This window comes from Eptatretus burgeri, chromosome 4, assembly GCF_056783735.1.
Source record: "Eptatretus burgeri isolate ZD-2024b chromosome 4, Ebu_testis_v1, whole genome shotgun sequence".
Classification (NCBI taxonomy): domain Eukaryota; kingdom Metazoa; phylum Chordata; class Myxini; order Myxiniformes; family Myxinidae; genus Eptatretus; species Eptatretus burgeri.
The window spans coordinates 39,493,149-39,519,582 of NC_140964.1; the positions used below are offsets into that span (position 1 = coordinate 39,493,149).

At 43.6% G+C, this 26,434-nt stretch overlaps 1 protein-coding gene across 10 annotated transcripts in view; it reads right to left on the reverse strand.

The window, feature by feature from the left end:
• LOC147027851 (myocyte-specific enhancer factor 2C-like) overlaps window positions 1-26,434 on the reverse strand; it is a 135,245-nt gene that overhangs the window by 14,204 nt on the left and 94,607 nt on the right. For all 10 annotated transcript variants that reach the window (XM_085877531.1, XM_085877527.1, XM_085877521.1 and 7 more), the window contains 4 exons: window positions 20,682-20,828; window positions 18,207-18,333; window positions 16,867-16,929; window positions 10,444-10,649 (listed from right to left, as the gene is read on the reverse strand). In XM_085877531.1, the coding sequence (XP_085733657.1) occupies window positions 10,444-10,649; window positions 16,867-16,929; window positions 18,207-18,333; window positions 20,682-20,828 (543 nt within the window). The remainder of the gene's footprint in view (window positions 1-10,443; window positions 10,650-16,866; window positions 16,930-18,206; window positions 18,334-20,681; window positions 20,829-26,434) is intronic.

Here is a 26,434-nt window from a genome sequence, read left to right on the forward strand (position 1 = left end):
GCTGTTTTGGCACACACAACGAATCAGCTGCTTAGGCACACACAACTCATCGGCTGTTTCGGCGCACACAACTAATCGGCTGTTTAGGCGCACACAACTAATGGGCTGTTTCGGCGCACACAACTAATGGGCTGTTTCGGCACACACAACTAATGGGCTGTTTCGGCACACACAATTAATTGGCTGTTTCGGTGCACACAACTAATCAGCTGTTTCGGTGCACACAACTAATCAGCTGTTTCGGTGCACACAACTAATCAGCTGTTTAGGCGTACACAACTAATCAGCTGTTTCGGCGCACACAACTAATCAGCTGTTTCGGCGAACACAAATAATCAGCTGTTTAGGCACACACAACTAATCAGCTGTTTAGGCGTACACAACTAATCAGCTGTTTAGGCGTACACAACTAATCAGCTGTTTAGGCACACACAACTAATCAGCTGTTTAGGCGTACACAACTAATCAGCTGTTTCGGCACACACAACTAATCAGCTGTTTAGGCGAACACAACTAATCAGCTGTTTAGGCACACACAACTAATGGGCTGTTTCGGCACACACAACTAATGGGCTGTTTTGGCACACACAACGAATCAGCTGCTTAGGCGCACACAACTCATCGGCTGTTTCGGCGCACACAACTAATCGGCTGTTTAGGCGCACACAACTAATGGGCTGTTTCGGCGCACACAACTAATGGGCTGTTTCGGCACACACAACTAATGGGCTGTTTCGGCACACACAATTAATTGGCTGTTTCGGTGCACACAACTAATCGGCTGTTTAGGCACACACAACTAATCGGCTGTTTAGGCACACACAACTAATCGGCCATTTAGGCACACACAACTAATCAGCCGTTTAGGCACACACAACTAATCGGCCGTTTCGGCGCACACAACTAATGGGCTGTTTCAGCACACACAACGAATCAGCTGTTTAGGCGCACAAAACTAATCGGCTGTTTAGGCGCACATAACTAATCGGCTGTTTAGGTGCACACAACTAATCGGATGTTTCTGCGCACACAACTCATCGGCTGTTTAGGTGCACACAAATGATCAGCTGTTTCGGCACACTCAACTAATGGGCTGTTTAGGTGCACACAACTCATCGGCTGTTTAGGTGCACACAACTAATCGGCTGTTTTGGCACACACAACTAATAAGCTGTTTTGGCGCACACAACTAATGGGCTGTTTAGGTGTACACAATTAATCAGCTGTTTAGGCACGCACAACTAATTGGCTATTTAGGCGCACACAACTAATCGGCTGTTTAGGCGCACACAACGAATCGGATGTTTCTGCGCACACAACTAATCGGATGTTTCTGCGCACACAACTCATCAGCTGTTTAGGTGCACACAACTAATCAGCTGTTTCGGCGCACACAACTAATCGGCTGTTTCAATGCGCACAGCACAACTATTCGGTTGTTTATCCCCCTTCATAAATTGTTATCTAGATGGACGATTAGCTGTGCATGCACGATGGTTTTGTCACCTGTTTAAGGGTTAAGCATCTGTTAACAATATTCTCGCAAAGCACCTTTTGTAAATTCGTACCTTACAGTCAGTCTCCCAACTGCCAGAAAAGTTAGGGTTAACAGTAATCATGTTATTTGTGGTCAAATCCCTTTTAAACTCTTGCACTTGCCTCGAGGTTGTGAGTGGGCATCACCTGGACTACACTGATCAAGCTATTACTTGTTTAGATATGATGTTTTGCTTTGGTGTAATAGGTAATTTGTTGAATAAATTGGACATTAAGCATTGACTTCCGGTAAACAATTAATTGCAGCATTTACAATAGGAACGAGTGGTTATACTCATAGTTACGAGTTCGGAGGATTGGCGGAGGCGCATGCAGTCTGGTTCTCAACCTGAATCTCCACCTGACGATCCATGTTGGCAGCAGAGTCTGCTCATTCCATACAAACCCGTGAACCTTGGCATCAGACGTGGGTGTCCTGTGTACATTACACACATCTCACAAACCTCAAGTATAGAAGAGGGAGAGGGGTGCTGAGATCAGTGGTGACTCCAAGCAGCCAGTTAAACAGATGCATAAAGCAGACCGATTGCATGGTTTTTGGTGCGCTTAAAGACATCTTTCAGGGAGTTTGAAAACGTGGCAAAAAATAAAGAATTTACAACAAATTATCAGAGAGGAAAATATTTCAAATAAGACACCAAAACTGAGAATATATTTTTCTAATGAAGCAGCATCTGGACAGACAGCAGGTATGTTTACCCTCGCAAAGGAGAAGGTATTGCATCACGATTTGTGTGACTACTCATGTGGAATGTTGTAATGATAATTATGACGTCATAGGTCACGTGATGTGGCGGTCATATTGGAAAAACTGGAAAACTTTGGACCTCTGTATCTCTGAAACCACAGCAAGGAAAACAAATGAAACTTGGCATAGAGCAAGTCCTCCTCATGGGGAATGAGTGTGATTTTTTCATGACATCATAGGTGCATTCGTTATGACGTCATAATTACATATGTAGAATGCCACATCCGATCAGGATGAAAAATTTTCAGGGTCATCTGGGGATAAAATGGTCCACATAAAAACTATTGATGATGTCATCATTCACGTGATTCGGCAGATATATATACACATATACATATATATATACATATATATACATATATATATATATATATATATATATATATATATATATATACATATATATATATATATATATATATACATATACATATACATATAAATACATATACATATATATACATATATATATATACATATACATATATATATACATATATATATATATATAAAAAATATAAAATGACCGTTTTTACAGCCATTTTTCCCTGCTGTGCAGGAGTTAGGCTTTTTCTTGAGGCAATGTTTTATGGCCTGATGCCCTTCCTGACGCCAACCCTGGTGGCCTCTTACGACACACAGGGATATGGTATACCTATTCTAACCGGGGCATACACCGGGACCAGTACACTGGAACTCACTTCGCCGACCTCAGATGGATGACAGGCTGAGTCAACCCCCTGGTGTTAATTCAGCAGCCAACGGGGCTTGAACTCAGGACCCTGGGATCCCAAGCCACCACCCTAACCACTAAGCCAACACCAGGCTTATATATATATATATATATATATATATATATATATATATATATATATATATATATATATATATATATATATATATATATATATATATATATATATATATATTTTTTTTTTCAAACCTTCAAAAATATTTTTCTCTGAAGTGGCTGAACAGATCGAGACAAACTTTACAAGTATGACCATCTGTCGATGAGGAACAAAAGGTTCACACATTTGATGTCATCGGTCACATAGTTTGGCAGCCATATTGGATTTACCCTAAAACATAAAAATACACCACTCAAAAGAAGTCCTGGCGAGGGTCTGCAATCTCTGATTGCTCTTTTTCTTGTTTATAGAATAGTGTTGAATCAATTAAAGACAGTGGCACTGCAGAAGCCAAAGGTTGAATCAGTTTTATCCTGTCCTTGCTCAACATGTAACGAGGAATGAGAATAAAGCCAAGGGAAAACCTTCGTATGCATCGTTAACGATTTCTAAAGCATGTGTGTATGTTTTATGGCACAAAAGATCCTTTCCAAAATTTCCCATAGGCTACAGCTTACAAACTTACAAAACACTCGTATTTCGCAATCGACATTACAATACCCAGATATTTCATCGACTGATTAACGCATTTATTATCCATTATGCTCTTCATCGGGGGGAAAACGAAGAGTGGTATTTAAAGTATCTGTCAATAATAATCGACACTGGAGAATCTCTCATTCTGACTGTCAATTTTACAAGATAGGGACATTTAATTATCTAATTGCAGAGATTAATGTTATGCCTGGCTAATAAAAAGTGATACAGATAAAAGCCGGTAGGCGGAGATGGGTCGCCGAGCATGGAAACTACAAGATATAGAGCAAAATGGGTGTCATATAGCGGATAGGGAATCACCTTAAGATTATGCATATCAAATCTCATCCAGTTCCATCTACTGATAACTACTCGGTATCCATTTGAATGAAAAGTACCGAAAATGCAGTTTGAAATCGGAAATCCCCAAAGTTCGAGGGGGTGCTGTGGGTGAACAAAGATCTAAATCCAAAATCTGGCTCTATCGTTTGTGCACAATGTATTCCAGACGATTAGTGTGAATTTTGATGATCATCCGACCATAACCCTAGGAGGAGTAGCATTTGGCGCAAAGGCACCTCCAGCTCTCGCATATTATCGATCTTTGCACTAATTGACCTTTGACCCCTGACCTAAGCGAATCGGTCAATATGTCCTGAGGCAAAGTTATAGTACTCATTGAGTACCATGAACCTGCAAAGTTTCATTCGCATGGATGCACTCACCTGGTCGCGAGGGGGCCTTCAATTTTCACCAATTTTCACGCATACCCTAATTGTAGGGGGCGCTGCGGGTATAGTATTCCATATATCACAAAAAACAGAATATATTTGATAGAGCATCACCTGTAGATCATTCTTGCCAAATTTCATAACCTTGCCAAATCTTGTTGCTGATAATGGCTTTTGCTGATAAGTGGGATGCTGATAAGTGGGATAATGGCTTTCGGAATTGATTTCACGTGAACGGTTCCGATTTTGAAGGTTTTTCGGTTGTTGCTAGGGAACTAAAGCGTCCCTAGCAACCATCACAATTTCCAAAGCACGAGGTCAAAACATGTACCTACCACCCCGAGTTTGGTCAAAATCCACCCACGTTTACTACCAATTATGCTGATGACAAACGAACAAACATCCAAACAAACATCCAAACAAACAGACAGAATTACTGACAATAAGGGTCACCTATTTCAGCGACCCAATATCTGCTGTCGGTCAGTCCTTTGGCTTCCTCATCACTTGTTTGTAATCTTCTTTTGCGTGTTTCATAAAGGGGAATAGAGTCCTCTCAGGACAGAAAATACATTCCTTTGTTTTTTTTTGGATCTTGTTTCAAGGACCAAGTCATGATGCTTTACGCCACTGAACCCCAGCCAGCCTCCAATTGTCTGGAACTCTGATGACTCCAGACTGGACGACCCTGCCCGACCCCGGACTGGAAGGCCCTGCCCGACCCCGGACTGGAAGGCCCTGCCCGACCCCGGACTGGAAGGCCCTGCCCGACCCCGGACTGGAAGGCCCTGCCCGACCCCGGACTGGAAGGCCCTGCCCGACCCCGGACTGGAAGGCCCTGCCCGACCCCGGACTGGAAGGCCCTGCCCGACCCCGGACTGGAAGGCCCTGCCCGACTCCATAATGGAAGGCCCTGCCCGACTACATAATGGAAGGCCCTGTCTGACTCCCCGTAATGGAAGGCCCTGTCCGACTCTAGACTGGACGCATCTGCCTGATTCCAGACTGGACGGCTCTGCCCGACTCCAGACTGGACGGCTCTGCCCGACTCCAGAGCGGACGGCTCTGCCCGACTCCAGACCGGACGGCTCTGCCCGACTCCAGACCGGACGGCTCTGCCCGACTCCAGACCGGACGGCTCTGCCCGACTCCAGACCGGACGGCTCTGCCCGACTCCAGACCGGACGGCTCTGCCCGACTCCAAACCGGACGGCTCTGCCCGACTCCAGACCGGACGGCTCTGCCCGACTCCAGACCGGACGGCTCTGCCCGACTCCAGACCGGACGGCTCTGCCCGACTCCAGACCGGACGGCTCTGCCCGACTCCAGACCGGACGGCTCTGCCCGACTCCAGACCGGACGGCTCTGCACGACTCCAGACCGGACGGCTCTGCACGACTCCAGACTAGAATCCCTCTTTTAGTCATGCCACAAGGAAGTTGTCATGCCAACTTTGGATCCAAATGAAACTAATAGATTGGAGAAGCTCAAATATCTATTGAAAACTATATTTTGTGTTCCTTCCAGGTATAAAAAAGGCGAGGTGCAAAAATGACAAAAGGACCAGAGTTGCAGAAGGTCATTTAATTGAAACATAGCACCTAAATTGCAAAACTGCATGTTAACAAAAGGCCACAAAGTCGAAGTTATAATATTTAAAAAGTCAATGAGTGGCATAGCAATACATCAATGTATGTGCTATCCTTTGGATTGACCTTAAGCTGGGTGCCGATTTGCTGGCATTGTAGCTGGTGGACATTATAAATCTGACAGTGAAGAGTGGGCGGATTATAGCCAAAGATATTACCTGGCCAACCCCACAAGAAGGTGTATTAATGAAGCCATTAAAGAAGTTGCGGTAGTGTGATTAAAAGTATCCTCGATTGCTGTTCTGTAACATCATTATTCTTGGAAATCCCCTGAATCTACTCTTTCAAAGGCATTATTATCGCACGTCTTGTTGGACTTTGCATTGTCAATGACCCCAAACTGACCCAACTAATGATATTTATACTTTTGCTTTGATACTCTGGGGGCACGTTTCCACCAGCTACGTCCAAGCACGTGCGATGTATCACAAAGTTAGCGCACATAACATGTAGACAGGGCGCTATTTTGAGGAGGCAAATTGCGGGGTTGAATCGTTCTAATCACTCCTGATTAAGGCCTATCGTGGCCACCAAAGTGCCACCTTGGCTCTCTAGGTCACCAAGCGGTGGGTGGTGGGTGGGACGCACACCAGAGTTAGGAGCGGGGAATCTGGCATTTGGACAAGGAGGCTTTTCAAATTTGATATCTGCGATATGCGGAGGCGATGCAATTGTGTTGGGGACAGCTTTATGTGTCCCACGGTATATTAAGGCCGAATGTATTTTTACCGCAAATCTATCCAAAAATGTGCACAATATATTTTTCTTTCCCGAGGTCAACAATGAAGATTCACCTGAGCCCATGAAAACCTGAAAGCTCAGATGAGGGGATGGTTTTCAAATCTTCGACGGGGCAATAGTAGGAGAAAAGATTGCGAATAATTTACCTAATCATGGGAATTAAAGGGTACTGCCGTAATGGGACTTTCTGTACATTTTGTACAGTATGCTGCAGTACTAGAGAATACAGATAATATGTCAAAGTGCTGTGAAAACAATGAATGTATTTATGCTGGTTACCAATCGTTTTATCGTTAGTTTTTATAATGTAGCTGCTCAGAAGTGGCAATGATCACTTTGAAACACTGGAGTTATAATCACGATGGAGTTAGAGCGTTCCTCAAGAACACGGGGTAAGAGGTATTAGAAGAAGAATAAGAATAATAAGAATGAGTGAATCCCTTCAAAGTAGCTTTAACACAGGAGGAGGCAAATTAGTCCCATCAATCCTGCACAACAGTTGCCAACCTCTTGTTGCTTGTCCGTTCTCTGGATCAAACAAGGAAGCAGCAGATACCATATTTATAGTCTTTGGTATGAATGGGCCAGAGTCAGGTTTGAACCAGCAACCTCCCAGATGCAAAGCAGATGTTCTAACCATTACAACACCGATTGTGGTTAAATAAAAAAGATCTATAAATGACATACAACCGTCTGACACATGCCAATGTTATATTACCTCCATCACCTAAGGTTGATGGAGGTTATGTTTTCACCCCTGTTTGTCTGACTGTGGGCAGGATATCTCAAAAGGTTTTGGATGGATTATGACAAAACGAGGTGGATGATTTGTTTAGGTAACAAGAACAAGTCGATTTGGATTTTGGGTTCAGATCCGGATCCAGATCCGGCCTATCAGTGGGATACAAGATGTAAACGGTTCAGTCTCGTGGAAGCATATTCTCTACTGAGTGCCGGTCTCGTTACCCCCGCCACCGAAGATGGACGGAGGTTATGTTTTCACCTGTGTCTGTCTGTCTGTTTTCTTGTTTGTTTATTGTGAGCTCTATGAGCAGGATATCTCAAAAGGTTATAGACAAATTCGGACGAAATTTGGTGGACAGGTTGGGTGTGTGACAAGGACGAATTGATTCGATTTTCGTGAAGTTCCGGATGCAGATCCGGCCCATAATTGGGATCCAAGACATAAACTGTTCAGCATGGCAGATGCATGCTCTCCACCGAGTGCCATTCTCGTTTAATATTGTTTTCCAATATGAAGTGTATGAGATGAGTAAGAAAATACATAATTGCATTTTCTCTTTATCAATATTATATGCACCTCGTTTTTACTTTATATATTTGGCACATTTTGGAGTATCGTGAGTCCGTCATTCAGATAACTTTTTGAACGCGCCATCTATCTGTGTATACAGGCATGATGGATGTGCTTGATATAATTACCCTTCATCAGAGATTTCTTGTACCCATTACGAAATCATAATGATACAAGTTTTACCGACAGGATTGGATGTAATTATGGAAACACAAAGCGGTAAACATGCACGAGTTACAAAGAATGACCAAATAAATGGTGGATGGCAATTTGAGTGCAGAATGAGATTATCATGAAAAATACAAATGAAAAGCAAATAAGTTGTATAAAGCACTCGTATTTTGTACATGGTTGAGCCCTTTTGCTTTCCAGAGAATTACGACATAATTGTCAGGTCGCCATGGAGTTTATCAATGTACGATTGTTCGTAACGTTCCAAATGTCTTATATTACCTCTCACAGTTCAGTCAAGCTGCTTGGTCAGTGTTTGACCTCAATTTTATACAAGCTGATACAGCATCATTACATTCGTGAACATATAACCCAGACCAAGGGGGTTACATGGAACAGGCCCAGTGATGGTTCACGGGTGCTCCTTTGGCCTTCTTAACCGTCAAGATATTACTTCCTCACAACCGCTGCAAGCTAGGAATCACTGTCTTGGTGGAAAGCGAATTCCCACCTAATGAGTCACGCTCCTCAGGGAATGGCAGGATTGATCAGAACCCGTCTGCACTCCTCAGAACAGCAGTGAGTGTGCAATCGGTTTTGTGCAAATTACCATCACCGTTAGCTGAAATGTGTGTTCCCTAATTTGGTATAATCCTCCACCATGCTTCACACTAGTTATTGTATGTTGGGTACGATACAATTCTCCTCTCCGTTGTTGAACGAACTGTAGACATTTGTTTCTGACTAATTCAAACTTTGGGTCCTCGGTGAAAAGCACACATCTCCAGCTTTTCTCAGGCCATTATTTTATTTTTCAAGGTTCAATGTCCATTTGAACGGTTTGCTTCATTGCCTCTTCTCGTTGTGTTTTCAGAGTAGCTACGTGTTGATTGAGACCACTTTGTGTTCATGTGTTTGTTACAATACTTAAATAAGCATTCACTTCTGTATTCACAGCCAGGCGAAATCTGTACTCGACGATCTGCTTGAATGTAAATCACACACCCCCACAATACTCGACATTACTTGGGACAGTCTCTGTTTTCTAATTTAAATACTGTACTTCACTTATTAGCAGTGTCAGTCTCACGTACACTCTTTATAATCCTGCAGAAAGCTCCACCTGCAAATGGAGTGTTGCTGCCATTTTCATAAAGGAGTATCCAAAACCAGCTAAAACATTGATATCTAAACACTTGCAATGCGGTAATTCAGTCCTTGGAGATATTACTGAATTCACACTTCTTCTACCTCGCATAGTATGACTGCCTGTACCTTTATAGGCTTTTCTACTGTTGTGGCACTTTCTGATTAGTTGATTAAAAAAAATCACAGTTAAACTACCAACACATGACTGTACAGTACGCCCTCATGATTCGCAGCTTTACCACTCGTGGTTTTGACTATCCGCTGTGAATTTTCCGTGGTACGATTCACCATTCGCAGCCCACACCCCTCAGCTATTTGCGGTCGCAAAACAACCAAACGAAGTAAGCGAAGGTACTTTCTGATGAACTTTTTGAGGTGGACCCCTTTGTGGAGAGCAGCATTAAATTCAAGCGAGAGCTGGAGGGTGTGATTAATCCCTATAAGGAAGTCGAGAAAGACTTACAGAAAAAAGCAAAACATGTTCCCATTACTAATCTTTTTTCATCTGGTCTCAGGCAGCACCACATTTGCTCCAGTCTCAGGCATCACCATCCCCAAGTTGTTCTCACTCCACTATAGCCTCTGTGGGATCCTCCCTGGATGATCCTCAAGAGGAACCCTCATCCTTCTAATGCCCCTCCCCCCTCCCCCCCCTCCACCAACACCATCATCATCATCATCATATCAACTTCATCATGATCATAATTGTTAAGGGTAAGTTCAGTAATACAGTATGTAATATGTTTATTCAGTAATGTGTTTGTTCTTGTGTATGAGCCATGCACCTCGTACTCTTTTTCCCATCGGCCCTTCGTCTCAGTATTCGTGTTTTTGCTATTCGCAGTGTTTTCCAGGAACATAACCCCCACAGATAGTGAGGGTTTACTGTACTGTGGTGCAGTTAATTCCCATGGTTTGCTGAATTACTTCCAATATTGCAAATATACACATGCCTAACAAACAGAACCGCAACATGATTGACAAACAGTCCTACCATGGACGGGACGGCAGGCCGGCAGTTGGGTGGGATGACCACACGTAAGTCCGGCTTACGTGCTATGCCCGCCATGCCGGTGTGTGTCATGTGGCCCACAGGTGAGGGTGACTTGGCCCCCAAAACTGGCCTGCCCTGCTTCATCAAACCCCCGACACCAGGTGCCAAGAGGTTCGGAGAGCCCCTGGTACATCCGTACCCGTTCCCTAAAGGCAGACACAAAAATGGGTGAAGTTTTTGTCGTTGAATGATGTTCATAAATGGAAATGCAATGGATTAATAAAAGTAAAAAATATAAGGGACCATGTTCAATTACAAGGGGTGCTGGAGAAGCATCAAATGTATGTTTATCAATTTTTGTTCGCTATAGCAACAATGATTAAAAAAAAAAATTGGGTGTACATTTTTTGTAAATAAAGTGAAAAATTATAAGAATGGTATCATTTTGCAGTTGTGATGATGAAAGAGTTGAATAGGAAAAGCAGAGGCAAGTGGGAGCCATTGAGTAACTGGAATGCTTGGATGATTCTTGATCATCGAGTAAACATGATAATCTGTATTTCAGGCCCGAATGCTCCTTCCTATTTTGATTTTATCTTCACGACAAGATCGAGGCTCATGAAAGATTACAGAGGAGTATGAACTGACAGTAGGCAGTGGGGGCAACTAACCTGTTGCAAAGTTAGAAACGCTCAATACAATGTAGTGATGAATGGAATGCACATCACTAGGGGGCATCGGGTACCCAAAATGCACAAACTTCGGAGAGAGAAGAGTTACCGAGCAAGCTCCATGAGAGAAAAAGCAGCACTTGGTATATCAGTAATCACAATAACAAATTTCATTTGTCCGTATAACATGAAAATATCCCCCATTGCATGCTCTGTGATGCAGCACTCCATGCTAGAAGTTCAATATTCCCCCATTCCACCAGAGTGGCAGTTTTTCAATCAGATTTGAATTTGCTGAGGATCGCATCCAGAATCGAGCAGTTCAGCAAATAAAATGTTTCCTCTCCCAAAAGCCGGCCTTCATGTGTCCAACAGCCGATGCTACATAAGCATTCCCATTCATGCTTAACATGACTGCCATAAGAGGGATACAATAAATGGTCTAAATATAGAGTAATGTGGGGCAACATTCCTCTGTCGGGAAAGGTGGGGCAAGAACCCCCTCTGCATAATACAGGGCATTTCAAAAGTCTGGCATCATAAGAAATATTTTAAATTCCTTTTATAATTTTTTTGAGGCGATGCCTTTGAAGTTGCTCGGACGTCATGGACCGATAGAATGGTCCCCACTAAGTCCAGATTTAATGCCACTTCACTTTTGTTCTTTGTGGACACCTGAAATCAGTGGTTTGTACCACGAGACCACGAACTATTGAAGATCTAAAGAATGAAATCAGAAACAAACATGCTAAAATGGATGTGTCAATGTTAAGAAACATTCAAAGAAACCTACAGGCAAGAATTTGTTTGTGTACGCATGTGAGCGGCTCGCAATTTGATCAATTATTAGAATAAAAAATGTGAAATAAAATGTCCCTACGATTCCTGACTTCGAAACACCCTGTACACATCCTGCTCGGTCATTTTGTTCAGTATACCGGACACTTTTCATTTGAAATTGCCCGCAATATCATCAGCAATGGAACCTTCGGGATATGAACAGACAACCCGGATCAAGGGGGTTATATGGAATGTGGTAGTGGTTGGTGGGGGATCAAGGGGGGATCTTGCCTCACCTTTACTCCACCAGTGATAAAACCACCACAGGTAGAGACAAAGTGATAACTACAAACCTAACAACTATTCTTCATTGTGAAAGAATGTATTTTTACTCTCAATCCACAATTCACGTTTGAAATATTCAAATTATCGTGAATTCATGATTTCCACGGGAAGTAAGGAAAAACGATTTTGCTCTAGCACATTAATTATGATCTGTTAAATATGACAAAATCTTTTATAACCTGGTGCTGAAATCATTTGAAAACTTTGCTTTTAGCACCTTTCTGGAGCCAAATGCAGAAATCCCATTTGTTTAACAGCAGAGAAAAGACCTGACATGAGGGCCAGCTGTTCCATGCTTGGTTCGTTAATGTGAACTTGATATAGACGGTTCAATGTGTGGAGTAAGGACCATATATTTATGATGTACGCATTGGGAGGTGAGTGGGATGTGGGTTGGGGATGTGGTGGTGGGTTCTATACATGGAGAAAATAAACATTGAAGAAAGGAAGAGTAGGGATGATGATGGGAGAAAAATAAGGATGGCAGAAGAGTGTGGGACAAATGGGGAGAGAAAAGAAAGACATTTTGGGGAAGAGGAAGGGAACGGGCATGTGTGAGGCATATGAGCGGGCAGGAGGAAGCCGATGGTGGTGGGTTCATCAAAATACGCAATAAAGAGATCCTCCCTTACCATATTCACGGTAATAAGTGGTTATACAAAAATAAAATGTTGCGCAGGCTTGTTGACAAAGTCTGCAAAAAACTTTTCTGTTGATATGTATTATTTCTTTTGGTGTCTGTTGATTCCTTGATTCCTCAATTTGACAGCAGCCATTTAACGTTGATATCAATCAATGTTTTTGAAACATACAAAAAGGTATAACTATATTAATGTACAGTTTTGAACAGATACGTGATAATTTCATCAAAAAGGTAACTGACCCCCTATATCACAGGATTAAGTGCAGTTTGACTCTTGGAACCCCCACAGGACGTATTGCTTGTCGTGGAGATAGAAATGTGTATAAACACTTAATTAACGAAATACAAATCCGTACTGTTAACAGACCAGACCAATCTGCAGCTATTAATTTTGTCTTAGAGTAAACCCCTGCAGCCTATTATAGTGCATATGGCCAATCCTCGGTGTATCCCAGCCTAACGATCATACACTGATAGCTCAGATGGTTGCATTCTCACATCTAACTCATCCGATTTTACGTCCAATTCTCGGAGAGTTGGATTTGACTCAAACTGCCGCCTTGATGCAGTGTTGGCAGGAGCAGATGCAGGGGGCCTGTGGTCCCATCTGCAGCCGTGTGGACGCGAAAAGCTTTCAGGGCATCTTTCCCCAAAGGGTAGGCCTTTGAGTTGGTGCCATGGTCACACAGATCCTGCCAATATATTAAGCAAAGTGAGATGCGGATGTTAAGATGTAAGCGATGTAAACAGACAGGTGAAGTAAATGGTGTGTGAAGGCAACAAGGGTGTTAGAGGGTGAAATGGCTTTTCCAGCAGAAAGATTACTTTGAATGTCATGATGATGATCAGTGTGTAGGACTGCTTGTCCAACCCTTCATGTATGCACAAGGGACAGATAGAGCATTCTACAAGTCAGCTTTCAAGCAAGAGATACAGTATATATATATATATATATATATATATATATATATATATATATATATATATATATATATATATATATATATATATATATATATATATATATATATTGTTGTGGTTACCAAATTCGCAAACCACCATTCAGGTCCCTTAGGTGAGGTATCTCGGTAAGTACATGTGTAGTTAGGCCCAAACCCGTTGTCTAGTGGGAATACATGTCATTTATGCGTGCTGCGACTCTTCAGGATAGCCGTTTTTCTTTTACTATCTTTATTTTGGACCAACCGCCATTGTTACCACCACCAGTCACAACATCAACCACCAACCACAACGCCGCTTCACCACAACCACCACGACCTTCCCGTCACACCTCGCAACCGTCGCATCGCCACCGTTCTTGCGCCGCTTGTGGGTACCGGTGTTGGACTCGTGCAGGGCGCGCGCCGAACAGCGTGTACAAAACCACGGATTTTCCACTTCAAAAACGGATCAAAAACAACACACGCCCACTTTTGTTCCGTCCAATCGGTGAGCGAGGGGCGATTTGGCCCCGCCCCCAGGGTGTTGGAGGGCGATCGATATATGCAAATTTATGGATCAAAAAGCATTCACGCCCACTTTTTCTCGGGCCAATGGGGAGCGAGGTGAAAGGTCGAAGGGAGGGGGTCAAAGATGAGAGGGCGAAGCCACGGGGCTGATATAAGCGACCGTGTTCGTCAGTCCAGAGAGTAGTAGAGTCGAGAGGGAACAGAGAGTTAAGACTTCGCGGGCGGTGGAGTTGGCAAGAAGGAGCTGGTCGTCGTGTGCGTTGGAGTCGGAGCGGAGGGGACGGAGCTGTGGAGAGGCGGCGAGGGCAGACGAGGGGGTGCTCGCGTCGTGCAGGGAGCTGCACCCGAGGGAGGCCGACAGCGCGACCTGGCCGAGGTGGAGACGCTCGTCGCGGGACAATAAAAATCCTCTATACCCCGAGCATCAGCAACCCCCTCCTGTTTCCCCCCCGCGCTGAGATAGTGCGACCAAGGGGGCCCCTTTCCCACCCCCTACCAGACACTGCCCGCGAGGCCCGCGGAGTTGAGGCACCATCGCCGCTCCGCGTCTCATCACCAGACGGGTAGGCCCGACCCGGTCTTGGCCTCAGGCCCGCCTCATCCTTGAGGGTATTCTTTCCTTGGTTTTGAGTATGTGTTGTCGGCGCCGTCTGTGAAGTAAAATTGTATAAGTGTTGCCGTGTGCTCGCGTAATCGGTATTAGATCTGCATTGTCGCATTTGCTTTTTGTGTAAAATTGCATTGTGTTTCTTTTTCTTTTCTGTGTGCTTTTGGTGGAATTGTATATGTGCGCTTTCCGTTCATCGCGAATAAATGTGCTTTGTGTTGAACTGTTTCCCGCTTCGCTTCGTCATTTCCTTCATTGAATCCTCATCTTGCTTCACGTAAAGGGTTGGTAGTGGACTGAATACGCCCGATAACTAATCGAACCGTCGAGGTCGACGATAACACCGCTCGGTTATCCCGATAGTACGGAACGGGTCGCTTAAGTGGCCCGTGTCCGAAGTCGACCTGCGGCGAGGTGCGATCGCCCGGTCTACCCTCCGCGTGGGTACTTAGGTAGGTCAAATTTGGCGAGCAACCCTATCCCACGCGGGGGCTGATTGGCTCGATCGCGGTGAGACCGAAAGGTCCACCCGTGACTGGTTCCCGGCGTTAGTCCGAGAGGGTCACGACTGGATTGTCCGTCCGGTGGGCGACGTGCCGCGATTCGAGTTACGTGGCCGTCAGCACGCCGGCGGGCGCGAATCCGCAACAATATATATATACATATACATACATATACATACATATACATACATATACATACATATACATACATATATATATATATATATATATATATATATATATATATATATATATATATATATATATATATATATATATATGACGTGAATGAGATATACTCCTGGTCATTATAGGTCAACGTCACCTCTTTAGTAACTTGAGAACCCAAATCGAAACCCGTACAACAGGCTTCTACTACTGGATTCAGGCAAGAGGTCAACAAGGAGAGGCTAGTTGTGCACAGAGTACATGTGCGTGGGATGGGAAGCAAGATATTGGAGGGAAACTGAGAAAGCAGAGGTTTAACAGGGAGATCAAAATCAATGGCTGCTTGGGCAAAGGCAACAAGGGTGTGGGGGCGAAGGCTGTGGAAAAGAGAGCTCGGTAGGAAAGAGGGAACGAAGGCCATTGGCTTGCGTGAAGGAAAAGCTGGAAAAGCATAAACAAACAATGATGACAACTGGGAAGCATTAGGATTGGGTGACGTTGACTGGCACAATGTTTTACATTGATCACCCATTACTGTCTGAATTTTGACCCTCACCCCCTTTCCCCAAGACCGCCCTCCCCCATACCCCCTCACATTATTGTGTCCAACTCATAAAACTCTCATGTTCATCGGAGAAACGTCACCATGGCATCAAGGAAAGATCATACAGGAACTCAGAACTCCCATGTCATTTATCATACCTGTTTATGTCTGCTAGTTTTGTGAAATAGATCCATCCGGGGGTGGCCAAAATCAGAATTTCAATCTTCGTGACGTATCTTTTCATCTAATTTGTTTCCTTTCAGAGCTTGGTTTTCCGAGCTTTATCTCTTCTCTAGCTCATGTTTCGTCGCTCTCATTTACCATCTCTATGAAAGGGGCTTTATATACATCGGTGTCCTTCGAGTCTGCAGGAAGCTGAAGCACAGGAGCATTTACAAGAACAGAGCGACAGCACAGTGGCTTTTACTAGAATACTAGAATCGGCATCACGCCTGAGGCAGCTGCGTTTCGGCGGCCTGTGATCGGCTATCCGACCGTGCACCCGGGAACTTTATCAAAGTTCATCACATTCCTGAGGCCACCCACAAGAGGCTCAACCACAACGAGCTGATAGCATGCAGCCACGCGCCCCCGGCCCACCACTGATTTGAGAGAGTTTCGGAAACTTCCAACGCTCTCGTGGTACATCAGGCCACAAATCTGCCTGCTTGCAAGCTTGTGTGATGTCCTTACCTAAGGGGCTGGTTCCATCACTTGTAACTGGAGTAACTTCAACTCCCAGGAGCGGTACTGTTACTGTACAGGGCGAGACGAGCACGACGTAAGGATTACATCATGATTCTACCTATCGACAATTCATTACGTCGAAAGTGTGAAAAATCTTCAAAGTTAGTAGCAGTTCCATTTCTCAAAAGCATTGAAAAGTGACATACTCGCAGTTATGTCGTCTTACAAGGTCTCTCAACTATTGGATTCATTTTATGTGTAGCTTTGTAAATGTTACTCTGTGCTGCACGAAATTATAAACGCCAAACAATGCCATACATTCACTTAGGCATGTCACAGTGTGGCATAGTCTCATGATCGTGCATCTGCTTTGCGTGGACATCAGATCGTAACACTGTTGTTGCGACATCTTCTGTAGTTATGTTATACTTGCAACTAAACACATACCTTTGTAATCATGAAATGTTTCAACAACACATCCCATTAATGAGATTGCAGTGAGGGTGTCCAAGTGAGTTTGGACAAATCGTCTACAACTACTACTACTACTACTACTACTACTACTACTACTACTACCACTTCTACTTTAATGGCTCCAATTATTCCCACCTTCACGTGGAGTCGGCAAAGAAAAGTTATTGGCACAAGTCCATCACAAACGAGCTGGCCCCACCCGAAGTTGGACTGAAGGTGGCAGGGATTTGGAACGTGTCCAGGGTGCCGGCGATAACTTGCCTTCTCTTTGTGAAAGACTCCGTGGGATCTTTAACATCTTCCACCTCATGTAAGTGGATGGGACACTCAAATTAACGTCCTTCTGAGGGACGGTGCACGTTTTTGCTGCAACGCCCCGACTGACGAACAATTATATTCAGCTGACAGTTTATGGTCGGGTCGAGAATCGAACCCAGGCTAGCCGGCTCAAAGGTAAGTGTGCTATCTTCACACTGTCCTGTCGGAGAAGAGAATGGACAAACAATCCACACTAAAACCCGTCGAGCTTATATCGGTTGCGGCATGAAAATAATGCTACTTTTTTATCAACCCTTTGGATATACGCTTCTTGAATCAATTCTATAAAATAATGGTGAGAATACACAACAGTCAGGATGCATATCCTCCAAATGTAATATAATGCTGGCTGTGACATCTGCTTGTACTTGGTTACTGATTTAAAAGAACATGGAATATCCTAAAAAAAATACATGTACTTGGTGGGGTTAAAGGCCCTTTTCTGTCGTGTAACAATCATAAGCTATTATTTTAATAAAAAACATGAAGGTTATGTGTGATCCACCATGGAAAAATTGTGATCATCATTAAAATCATCATTGCATTTGTTTTACCTGGATTTCCCGTACTAGCGGGCCGTTGCGTAAGCATCCCAGGGACTGCCAGAGGCCCTGCGGGGTTACCATAGGCCAAGTTTGTTATACCACAGGGTAGATGAAAGTTCGGAGCCAGGACTCCAGGCTGAAAGCAACAAATGGAAAGAAGAAAGCAAAGTCTTAATTACAACGTCGGTTACCATGGCAATTAGGGTATGCATCGGCCTGAAAATGTATCTGCATCTGGCTTGACTGCTCTCTGGCTCAAGGAACAACCACTTAAAACTGTTTTCCACTAAAATGTTTGGTCTGAACTTAAAAAGAAGGAGGTTGGCATGTCCCCAGAAAAAAAAAAAAATTCTATTCAGTATGTGCAGTAACAATATGCGCAGGTGATGCATTGCAGAGACTGGTCATTAAGAACAGCAGATATCGGAAGCCACGTCGGAAAGTGAAACGCAGGCTGTTGAAGTCCTGTGGTGTACTTTACCGTGACACACTCAGTCGGGCTTCGACCACTCTTATTCTGCCTCGGAGGTGAAAAGTCATACACGCACATCCTCAGCGAAAAGCAAGGCGAAATGTCGCTTCCTGCCGTGAGCTCGAGCGTCGGCCAGGTCAAATCTAAGGGTCCTCAGAAATATTTGTCTACATGTGATTTGACGTGAAACCTGCATGTGGTCACCGGTCAGCTGATACCAGTTTTCAACCTGTGCACGAGGCAGTGTATAGTTTCTGTGTCTAATTGGCCTGTGTGGGGAGAGTGAGGGAGATCACTGCATTGCTGTGTGCTCTACAGAAAAGCATTGTCCAATTCCCACAGAGTCGACAGCAGAACATTGTCAGCCTCGGGCCTACTTCCATACAGGCTTTTTGTGCGTCCGTCGCAGGCGACATAGCCTTCCACTGTCTGCACTGACTCAATGCGAAGCAGTCAATATTCTCGTGAGGAAATGTTGTGCGAACAAGTCCGATGTCGGCCAACAGGGTACGGATCAAATTACAGCGGAAAGGGTGAAATCAAGTCGATACCGTCGCGCAAGCAAATGCATATTTCATTTACGTACATCCAATTGATTTGTGATCACCATGTGAAATGCATGCAAATTTGAGCTACATCTTTACGGGTGAGATTTGTTTTTGTTTGTCCTGCTGATGGCCATGCCTTTAATTAATCATACAGTGGCCTAAACATCGTGTCGACTGTGCGACAAGGAGGTAATTGTCAAAAACGAGAAGACGAAGATGCGACACAAAGGAGCGGGGGAATTTTTTCAAATACAATGCCTGGGAAATATATGACAATAGCAATAGAGTTACAAGCATTAACGAAGGGTTTGATTCATGAATCGTGACTGAACCAGTTTTCGATCTGCCATGCAAGCTCCTCATCACAACCCTTTCATCATCATTTTTCGTCAGTCGAGATGCCGTGGGATTTCACTGAATTGCACCCTCCTCCCTCCCCCTCCCTGAAGTGTAAAGCTCTTAGTCTATTAGTCATTTCTTTGTGTTGTATTTCTCTGCCTCTCCCCACCAGCCCAATTATCAATTTTCCTTTTGACCTACTTTGCACCACAACGACCTCCCCCCTTCATTTTGGTGTTTCTGCAAAAAATGAAAAATCCCTCACGCCAAAAACTGCTCCAAATATAGTGAATGGAAGAAACAATGATATTTAAACAGTATTCATCAATGCAATGTCAGCCGCGCCGTATCAGGCCTGCTGCAGTGTATTTTCGAGAGAAAAAACCCCCCAAAAAACAAAAAAAACATGGCTGCCCAAGGAAAAGGTTATTTAATTATGGACCGGACAGATCTGTCAGCAGCCAAGATAGATTCTCCCATTGGTCCTTTGTGATTACAACGCCCGCATCTGAACTAAATCATTTCAGTTCAAACTTGCCCAGACAATCTGCCGGACCTCCGATTCCTCCGGTGCGACCAGTAGGAAGGCGTGTGGGGTTTCCGAGTGTGATGGCCCTCACGGTGTCATTATCATTTCAAAACTGACTTGTTCATTTATGCAACACTGGTAACATGCATTAGTTCCAGTAAGGAGCCCGGAACGCTAATTTGAAATACCACCTCCTGTGCCACATATTCCTGAGCATCCCTAGTGTGGCATTACTGTGGAAGAGATTGCATGGCCAAAGATGCATCTCCATGACAGTGTTGTAATGAATAGTGATGGTGTTCACCCTTCTGACAACAAGACGATTATTTCCATCATGTTTGTTCAGTCGTAGAACAATTGAAAGTCCAGTAATCGAGTATAAACATGTTGTGCATACGTTATAGCGTAAGGCGTATTACAGTCTTTCTGAAATGCTTGCCAGTGCTGGCCTACATGTGATACGTTTTGTCAGGTATTCCTGCTCTCTCCCCAGCCCCCACCGTCAGCCATCCTATTCTCCCTGGTACACAAATTATGTTTGAAAATCCCACATGCACTGTTGTGGAGGAAGAGAGACAAAATTAAGGTGTTCGTACTCCCAGCCTTTGTTCTCGCATCATGAGGTCCATTTCATCACCCAGCTTAGAAAACTTCTCTGTGTTCAATGGGCTGTGTGCCCCCATGCCATCATCTCCCTCCCCATCAGGACTTTCACATCCATTCAGACCTTTCTTGCGTAGCGTCTGAGGAAGGGAAACAAAACAAAAAGGTGGACAACGAGGTTAGCTGGCTACTATTTTAACAGCATAGTTACATTTGTCACATGAACACTGTTCTAAGCTTCGAGCTAAGCTGGTGTATTTCAGTGTGAAGGCGATTCACTTGCTGCACTGCTTTATGGTTCAGAGGTCAATCATTACGTGAGACCACTGAACAGGCTGATAAAACGTGACGCATGAGATGGCCAGCTACCATGTGCAGTCTGTGGCTGCTGGTTGCATCATTCTCTGGGGGGCACAGCTGTGCTACCGATGCAGTGCCCTCTATTACCGGTACATCGGTGCACATTTCACCAACCTCAGAAGGATGACAGGCTGAATCAACCCCACCTGGTGTCAATTTAATGGCTGACAGAGGCTCAAACTCAAGACTAAGATCTTAGGCCAGCCACCTTAACCGTTAAGCCAACACCAGACTTTACGCATGAGATAAAATGCTTCAAGACTCATTAATGGCAGTGGTAGACCACAAACCGATGAATAAACAGAGATGAACAGGCACTTGATGTGCAAAGCTAGACAGATGTTAATGGTAATAATTTATGCCAAGGTAGCCTAATTACGAGAAGTCAAGCAGAGTTTTATTTACCTCCTCATAAAGCATGTAACATATCATGAAGCCAAATGCCATTGTTCTTGCTCTCCTAACAGTCATAAGATCGATCCAAACGTTTTCACAATATTCCTAACTTCACACATCTATGCTTCACTTGCTCTACCTTGGGGTAATAAAAGAGAAAGAGGAGAGAACATGAATTTATTCTCATTTCATGCAGATGAGATTATTAAAATATGCACCGTTATATCACAGATCTCGTCACATACATCTCATCAAAGATTAAAAAGTTTTTCTGCACAGCGAGCTCGAGCATTTCGTTCGACCCCTGTCGTACCCCATAACCTCTGTGTCACCTTCAGCATCACGGTATTCAAATCTCTCCCAAAAATCAGGCCGTTAATAATGCTGGATAAAGGCAGGGCTTGAGTTCTAGCCGGTGACCTTCTAATCACAAACCGGATGTCCTAACTACTGAGTCAACAGGGCAGCACATATTATAAATGAACAGCAGGACACGGGGTGAGGGGGTTGGGAGGGGGGCTGTGAGGTGGTCTGCAAGAGTTAAAGTGAACAAGGACCTCGGAATCCGAGGAAGAAAATAATTTACAATCTCCGCACCGACACTGAAAACAAGACAAAGGAAGGAAATGATTTCCAAAGACTTCTAAAGTTTTCAAGACACAATAATCTAAATTGCTGAGGAAAGTCATTGAAAAAGGTCGAGCGGTAAGCATGTGACCAAATGCACAAGTTTTCGTTTTTTAGCGCGTAGGTTTTGGTTATGTCCCTTGTGGAATCGGAGTGTTCAACGAAGTGATCACGCAAGAGGGTACGTCCATCCATCGTCATATTCAACTTCCCCTTAAGGCCATGATAAATAATAAACAAGGTGTACACCCACCCCTTCTCTTCCCCCATCACCCTTCACCCCCTAAAATGAGTCAAAAATAACATCAAATCAAAGCAGTTCACAGGATCATGCTCTGTATTCGAGCCTGAAACCCAATTACGGACAAGCACAAAGTCCAAGGAAAATGCTGTTTTACATTTGGAAAAGGGAACATTGCAATTCCAGAAAGATTGTTATGGAGACGTTGCAAGCAGCAGTGCAATTGCAATCCACTTTGCATGAAAAGCTTACAGCTTCATTAGGATTCCACCGAACAGATTGTCCTGGAGAGGAACGAAGTGCAGAAAGTCTTGGCAGCTCTACTGGAATGTGTAGGAAGCCGTCTGCCTCACAACCCCATTAGTGTTTGGACCTAATGGCGGCCGGATGCTAATTTCATTTTTAGGGTGGAAAAGATACTGTCTAAGAATTAGCTCTATCCTCCTGTTAGCTCCAAATTTCACAGCCTGTTCTCTCTCCAGAACTCCCACTGAGACAGCCTTCTGCTCCCCAAACCCACTCCTTTTCTTTATCCGCCACTCTCCTCTAAATGTGCCACATACTGGCAGTGGGTGTTGGGTGAGAAAGAACATCCATATAATTGTTCTCAGTGGAAGTTTTATAAAAAAAGAAAAATGAAAAAAATGATACAGAGTAGAACAAGATAGAAATTATAACAAGAACAAAAATGGGACTTATTTTCTTCTACAACTACAAGCCACATCATGTTAGTCTCCGTCCCAGCTGTCCAGTCAAGCAGAAGAATCAGAGCCGTGGCTAAGAGGTTTCCAGTTCAGCTTGATGCCTCTGTCTCGTGTTGGAACACGCACAACCCTTCGCTCTCATCTTTTCCTCCTGTGATGCACAAAGCAATGAACTGACACTTTTGTCTTGCTTCCAGTTTTTACCAGTCACATTCATAAGTCAAAGTGACTGGATAATTAAGGGGCTCACTTGGGTGCCAAATAATACCTGGGGGAAACGGAGATGGAGTGAGCTGGTTGAGATGTGTACAGCTGTATCTAAGATGCCATTCCTGTTGAGGTTTGGATTTCAACACACTCATTTGATTGGCAATAGGTAAAACAGAGGAGTTGTGCAAAGGAATTTGGGGGCTTTTGCGAGACCATTCAAAGGAGTGATGACGACTATCCTGTAAGACCTGTGGAACCAGCCGTTCATGTAAGTCTCTGTGCTTGGTTGAAACAAGTTGAGCAAGCTTCGCCCACATTCTTTATTCCATGCCTTTTGTCGATAAACAACTCTGCCCATTTAAGGAAGTTGGATATGCGGTACAGCAGAATGGATAATAAAGAACAGGAGGCAAAAGTGGATTTTCTGCCAAATCAGTGACATCACAAATAATGACACCAACCATGCCAAAGGAAAATCTCAAGAAAGACAAATCTCCCCCAAATGAGACTTTTGCGGACACATCTTGAGGACAGCGCAGCTATCTATTTATCAAAATAAAATTTAAAAAAACCTTTTAGATTATAGACCTTAAACGACTCGTTGTATTCCGCTGCATGAAGGATTGACATCTTCTCTTTTTTTTAAGTGGTGCTTGTATCAACCGTCTCGTATTCAATTGCTGTGCCAACTAGGAACAGTTGCTTACCTTGAGTGGATGATAAGTACGAAGGCTCAGATGTCAACAATGAGGCCAGGATTGTTTTCGGAAACAACACTGACAAGGAGGAAACCAAACATGGCTCGAAGGAAGTTTCATAAATATTGCATTAAGATTAGATTTTTCAGAGCAAGTGAGGGTTACACGACTGTGGGTGTGGGGAAAGTTCTTCTGATTGACTGATCGGTTACACTGAGGGAAAAACATAAGAGTGGTTTCCCAAACAATCCTTAAGAAAAAGACTCAAAATAACTTTGCAAACAAGTGATGATGAGAAAATAGACATAACTGCAACGGCACTCAGTAGAGCGCATACCTCCACCAGGCTAACCAGTTTACGTTTTATAGCTCACCGATAGCTCAGATCTGAATCCGGACCTTAACCAAAATCGAATTGGCTTGGTCTTGTCACCTACCCAACTCATCCACCAACTTTTGTCATAACCGTCAACACCATTATATCATTCTATATATCGTTTTTGGCCCGATCTCTCAATGGTGAAGAATCAATTATAGTTTAAAAAATTTATCCTATCCGGATCCGGATCTTCACCAAAATCGAATCAATTCGTCCTCGTCACACACCCAACCTCTCCAGCAAGTTTCATCCAAGTTTTTTGAGTCCATAACTTTTTGAGATATCCTGCTCACAGCCAGACAAACAGGGGTGAATACATAACCTCTGTCCACATTTGGTGGTGGAGATAATAACCAGTCATTTAGGGGGAAAAAAATCTAGATCTTAGCAGATCAATTTATCAAAATATGATTTAATCTTTATACGACATGTTATCCTTCATCACATAAATTAATGAACATTTCACCAAACGAATTGCATCGTTACACTGGTTGACAATCCCTCCAAGAAGATAATTTAAGCAAAAATAAACAAGAAAAGATGTGACAAAGAAATTGAAACCAATAAAAGTAAGATGAGGTCCTCAAAGGTGCTGATCTGCATCGCATTGCACAGATAGTCATTCTTTCAAATGAAGAGGACTAAATGACAGGATGAAACTTGGTGGACAGGTTGGGTGTGTGACGAGTGGCATTCAGATTTGCAACACAGGCTCCTGAGAATGGGAAGAATGGAAGGGGACAACTCGCTCATTGATCTGAAGATCATCGGAGAACCACCACCGCGTCCACAACAAAAGCACCGACAAATCATCCGTACAATTGCTGACAAAGCAGTCGGACATACAGGCAGTCACTGACACCAAATCTGACAGATTCTTCATTCTGAATCATCACCACAAGGCAACGAGAAACAAACCTGGTGTGCAAGTCATTCGCAAAGAAGTGAGGAAAGACAATGTAAAGGTCATGCACGACACCAAATATGCCCGTTTTCAACCCAAGAACATGACTCCAAGTCACGGTCAGTCATCTAACATTCTGAACGTATTGTAGGTTTAATTTCAAATTGATATATTCTTCTTCTTCTTCTTCTTCTTCTTCTTTCCTGCGGATGCTTACTTTTTGCATTGTTTCTTCGGCAAATATATTATTACCCTGTCCGTCTACCTGTCTAGCAGTCAAACAAAATTGAAACCATTGAAATCATAAGGAAACTTCCAGTTACTTGAGATGTCAAAAAGGACACACACATCAGGCACGAAGAACGAATGTGACGTGTTAAAGAAGGTGGTGTACAGATGTCATAAAGGCCACAAACAACAGGCACGAAGAACGAATGTGAGGTGTTAAAGAAGGTGGTGTACAGATGTCATAAAGAACACACACATCAGGCACGAAGAACGAATGTGACGTGTTAAAGAAGGTGGTGTACAGATGTCATAAAGGACACAAACAACAGGCACGAAGAACGAATGTGACGTGTTAAAGAAGGTGGTGTACAGATGTCATAAAGAACACACACATCAGGCACGAAGAACGAATGTGACGTGTTAAAGAAGGTGGTGTACAGATGTCATAAAGAACACACACATCAGGCACGAAGAACGAATGTGACGTGTTAAAGAAGGTGGTGTACAGATGTCATAAAGGCCACAAACAACAGGCACGAAGAACGAATGTGAGGTGTTAAAGAAGGTGGTGTACAGATGTCATAAAGAACACACACATCAGGCACGAAGAACGAATGTGACGTGTTAAAGAAGGTGGTGTACAGATGTCATAAAGGCCACAAACAACAGGCACGAAGAACGAATGTGAGGTGTTAAAGAAGGTGGTGTACAGATGTCATAAAGAACACACACATCAGGCACGAAGAACGAATGTGACGTGTTAAAGAAGGTGGTGAACAGATGTCATAAAGGCCACAAACAACAGGCACGAAGAACGAATGTGAGGTGTTAAAGAAGGTGGTGTACAGATGTCATAAAGAACACACACATCAGGCACGAAGAACGAATGTGACGTGTTAAAGAAGGTGGTGTACAGATGTCATAAAGGCCACAAACAACAGGCACGAAGAACGAATGTGAGGTGTTAAAGAAGGTGGTGTACAGATGTCATAAAGGACA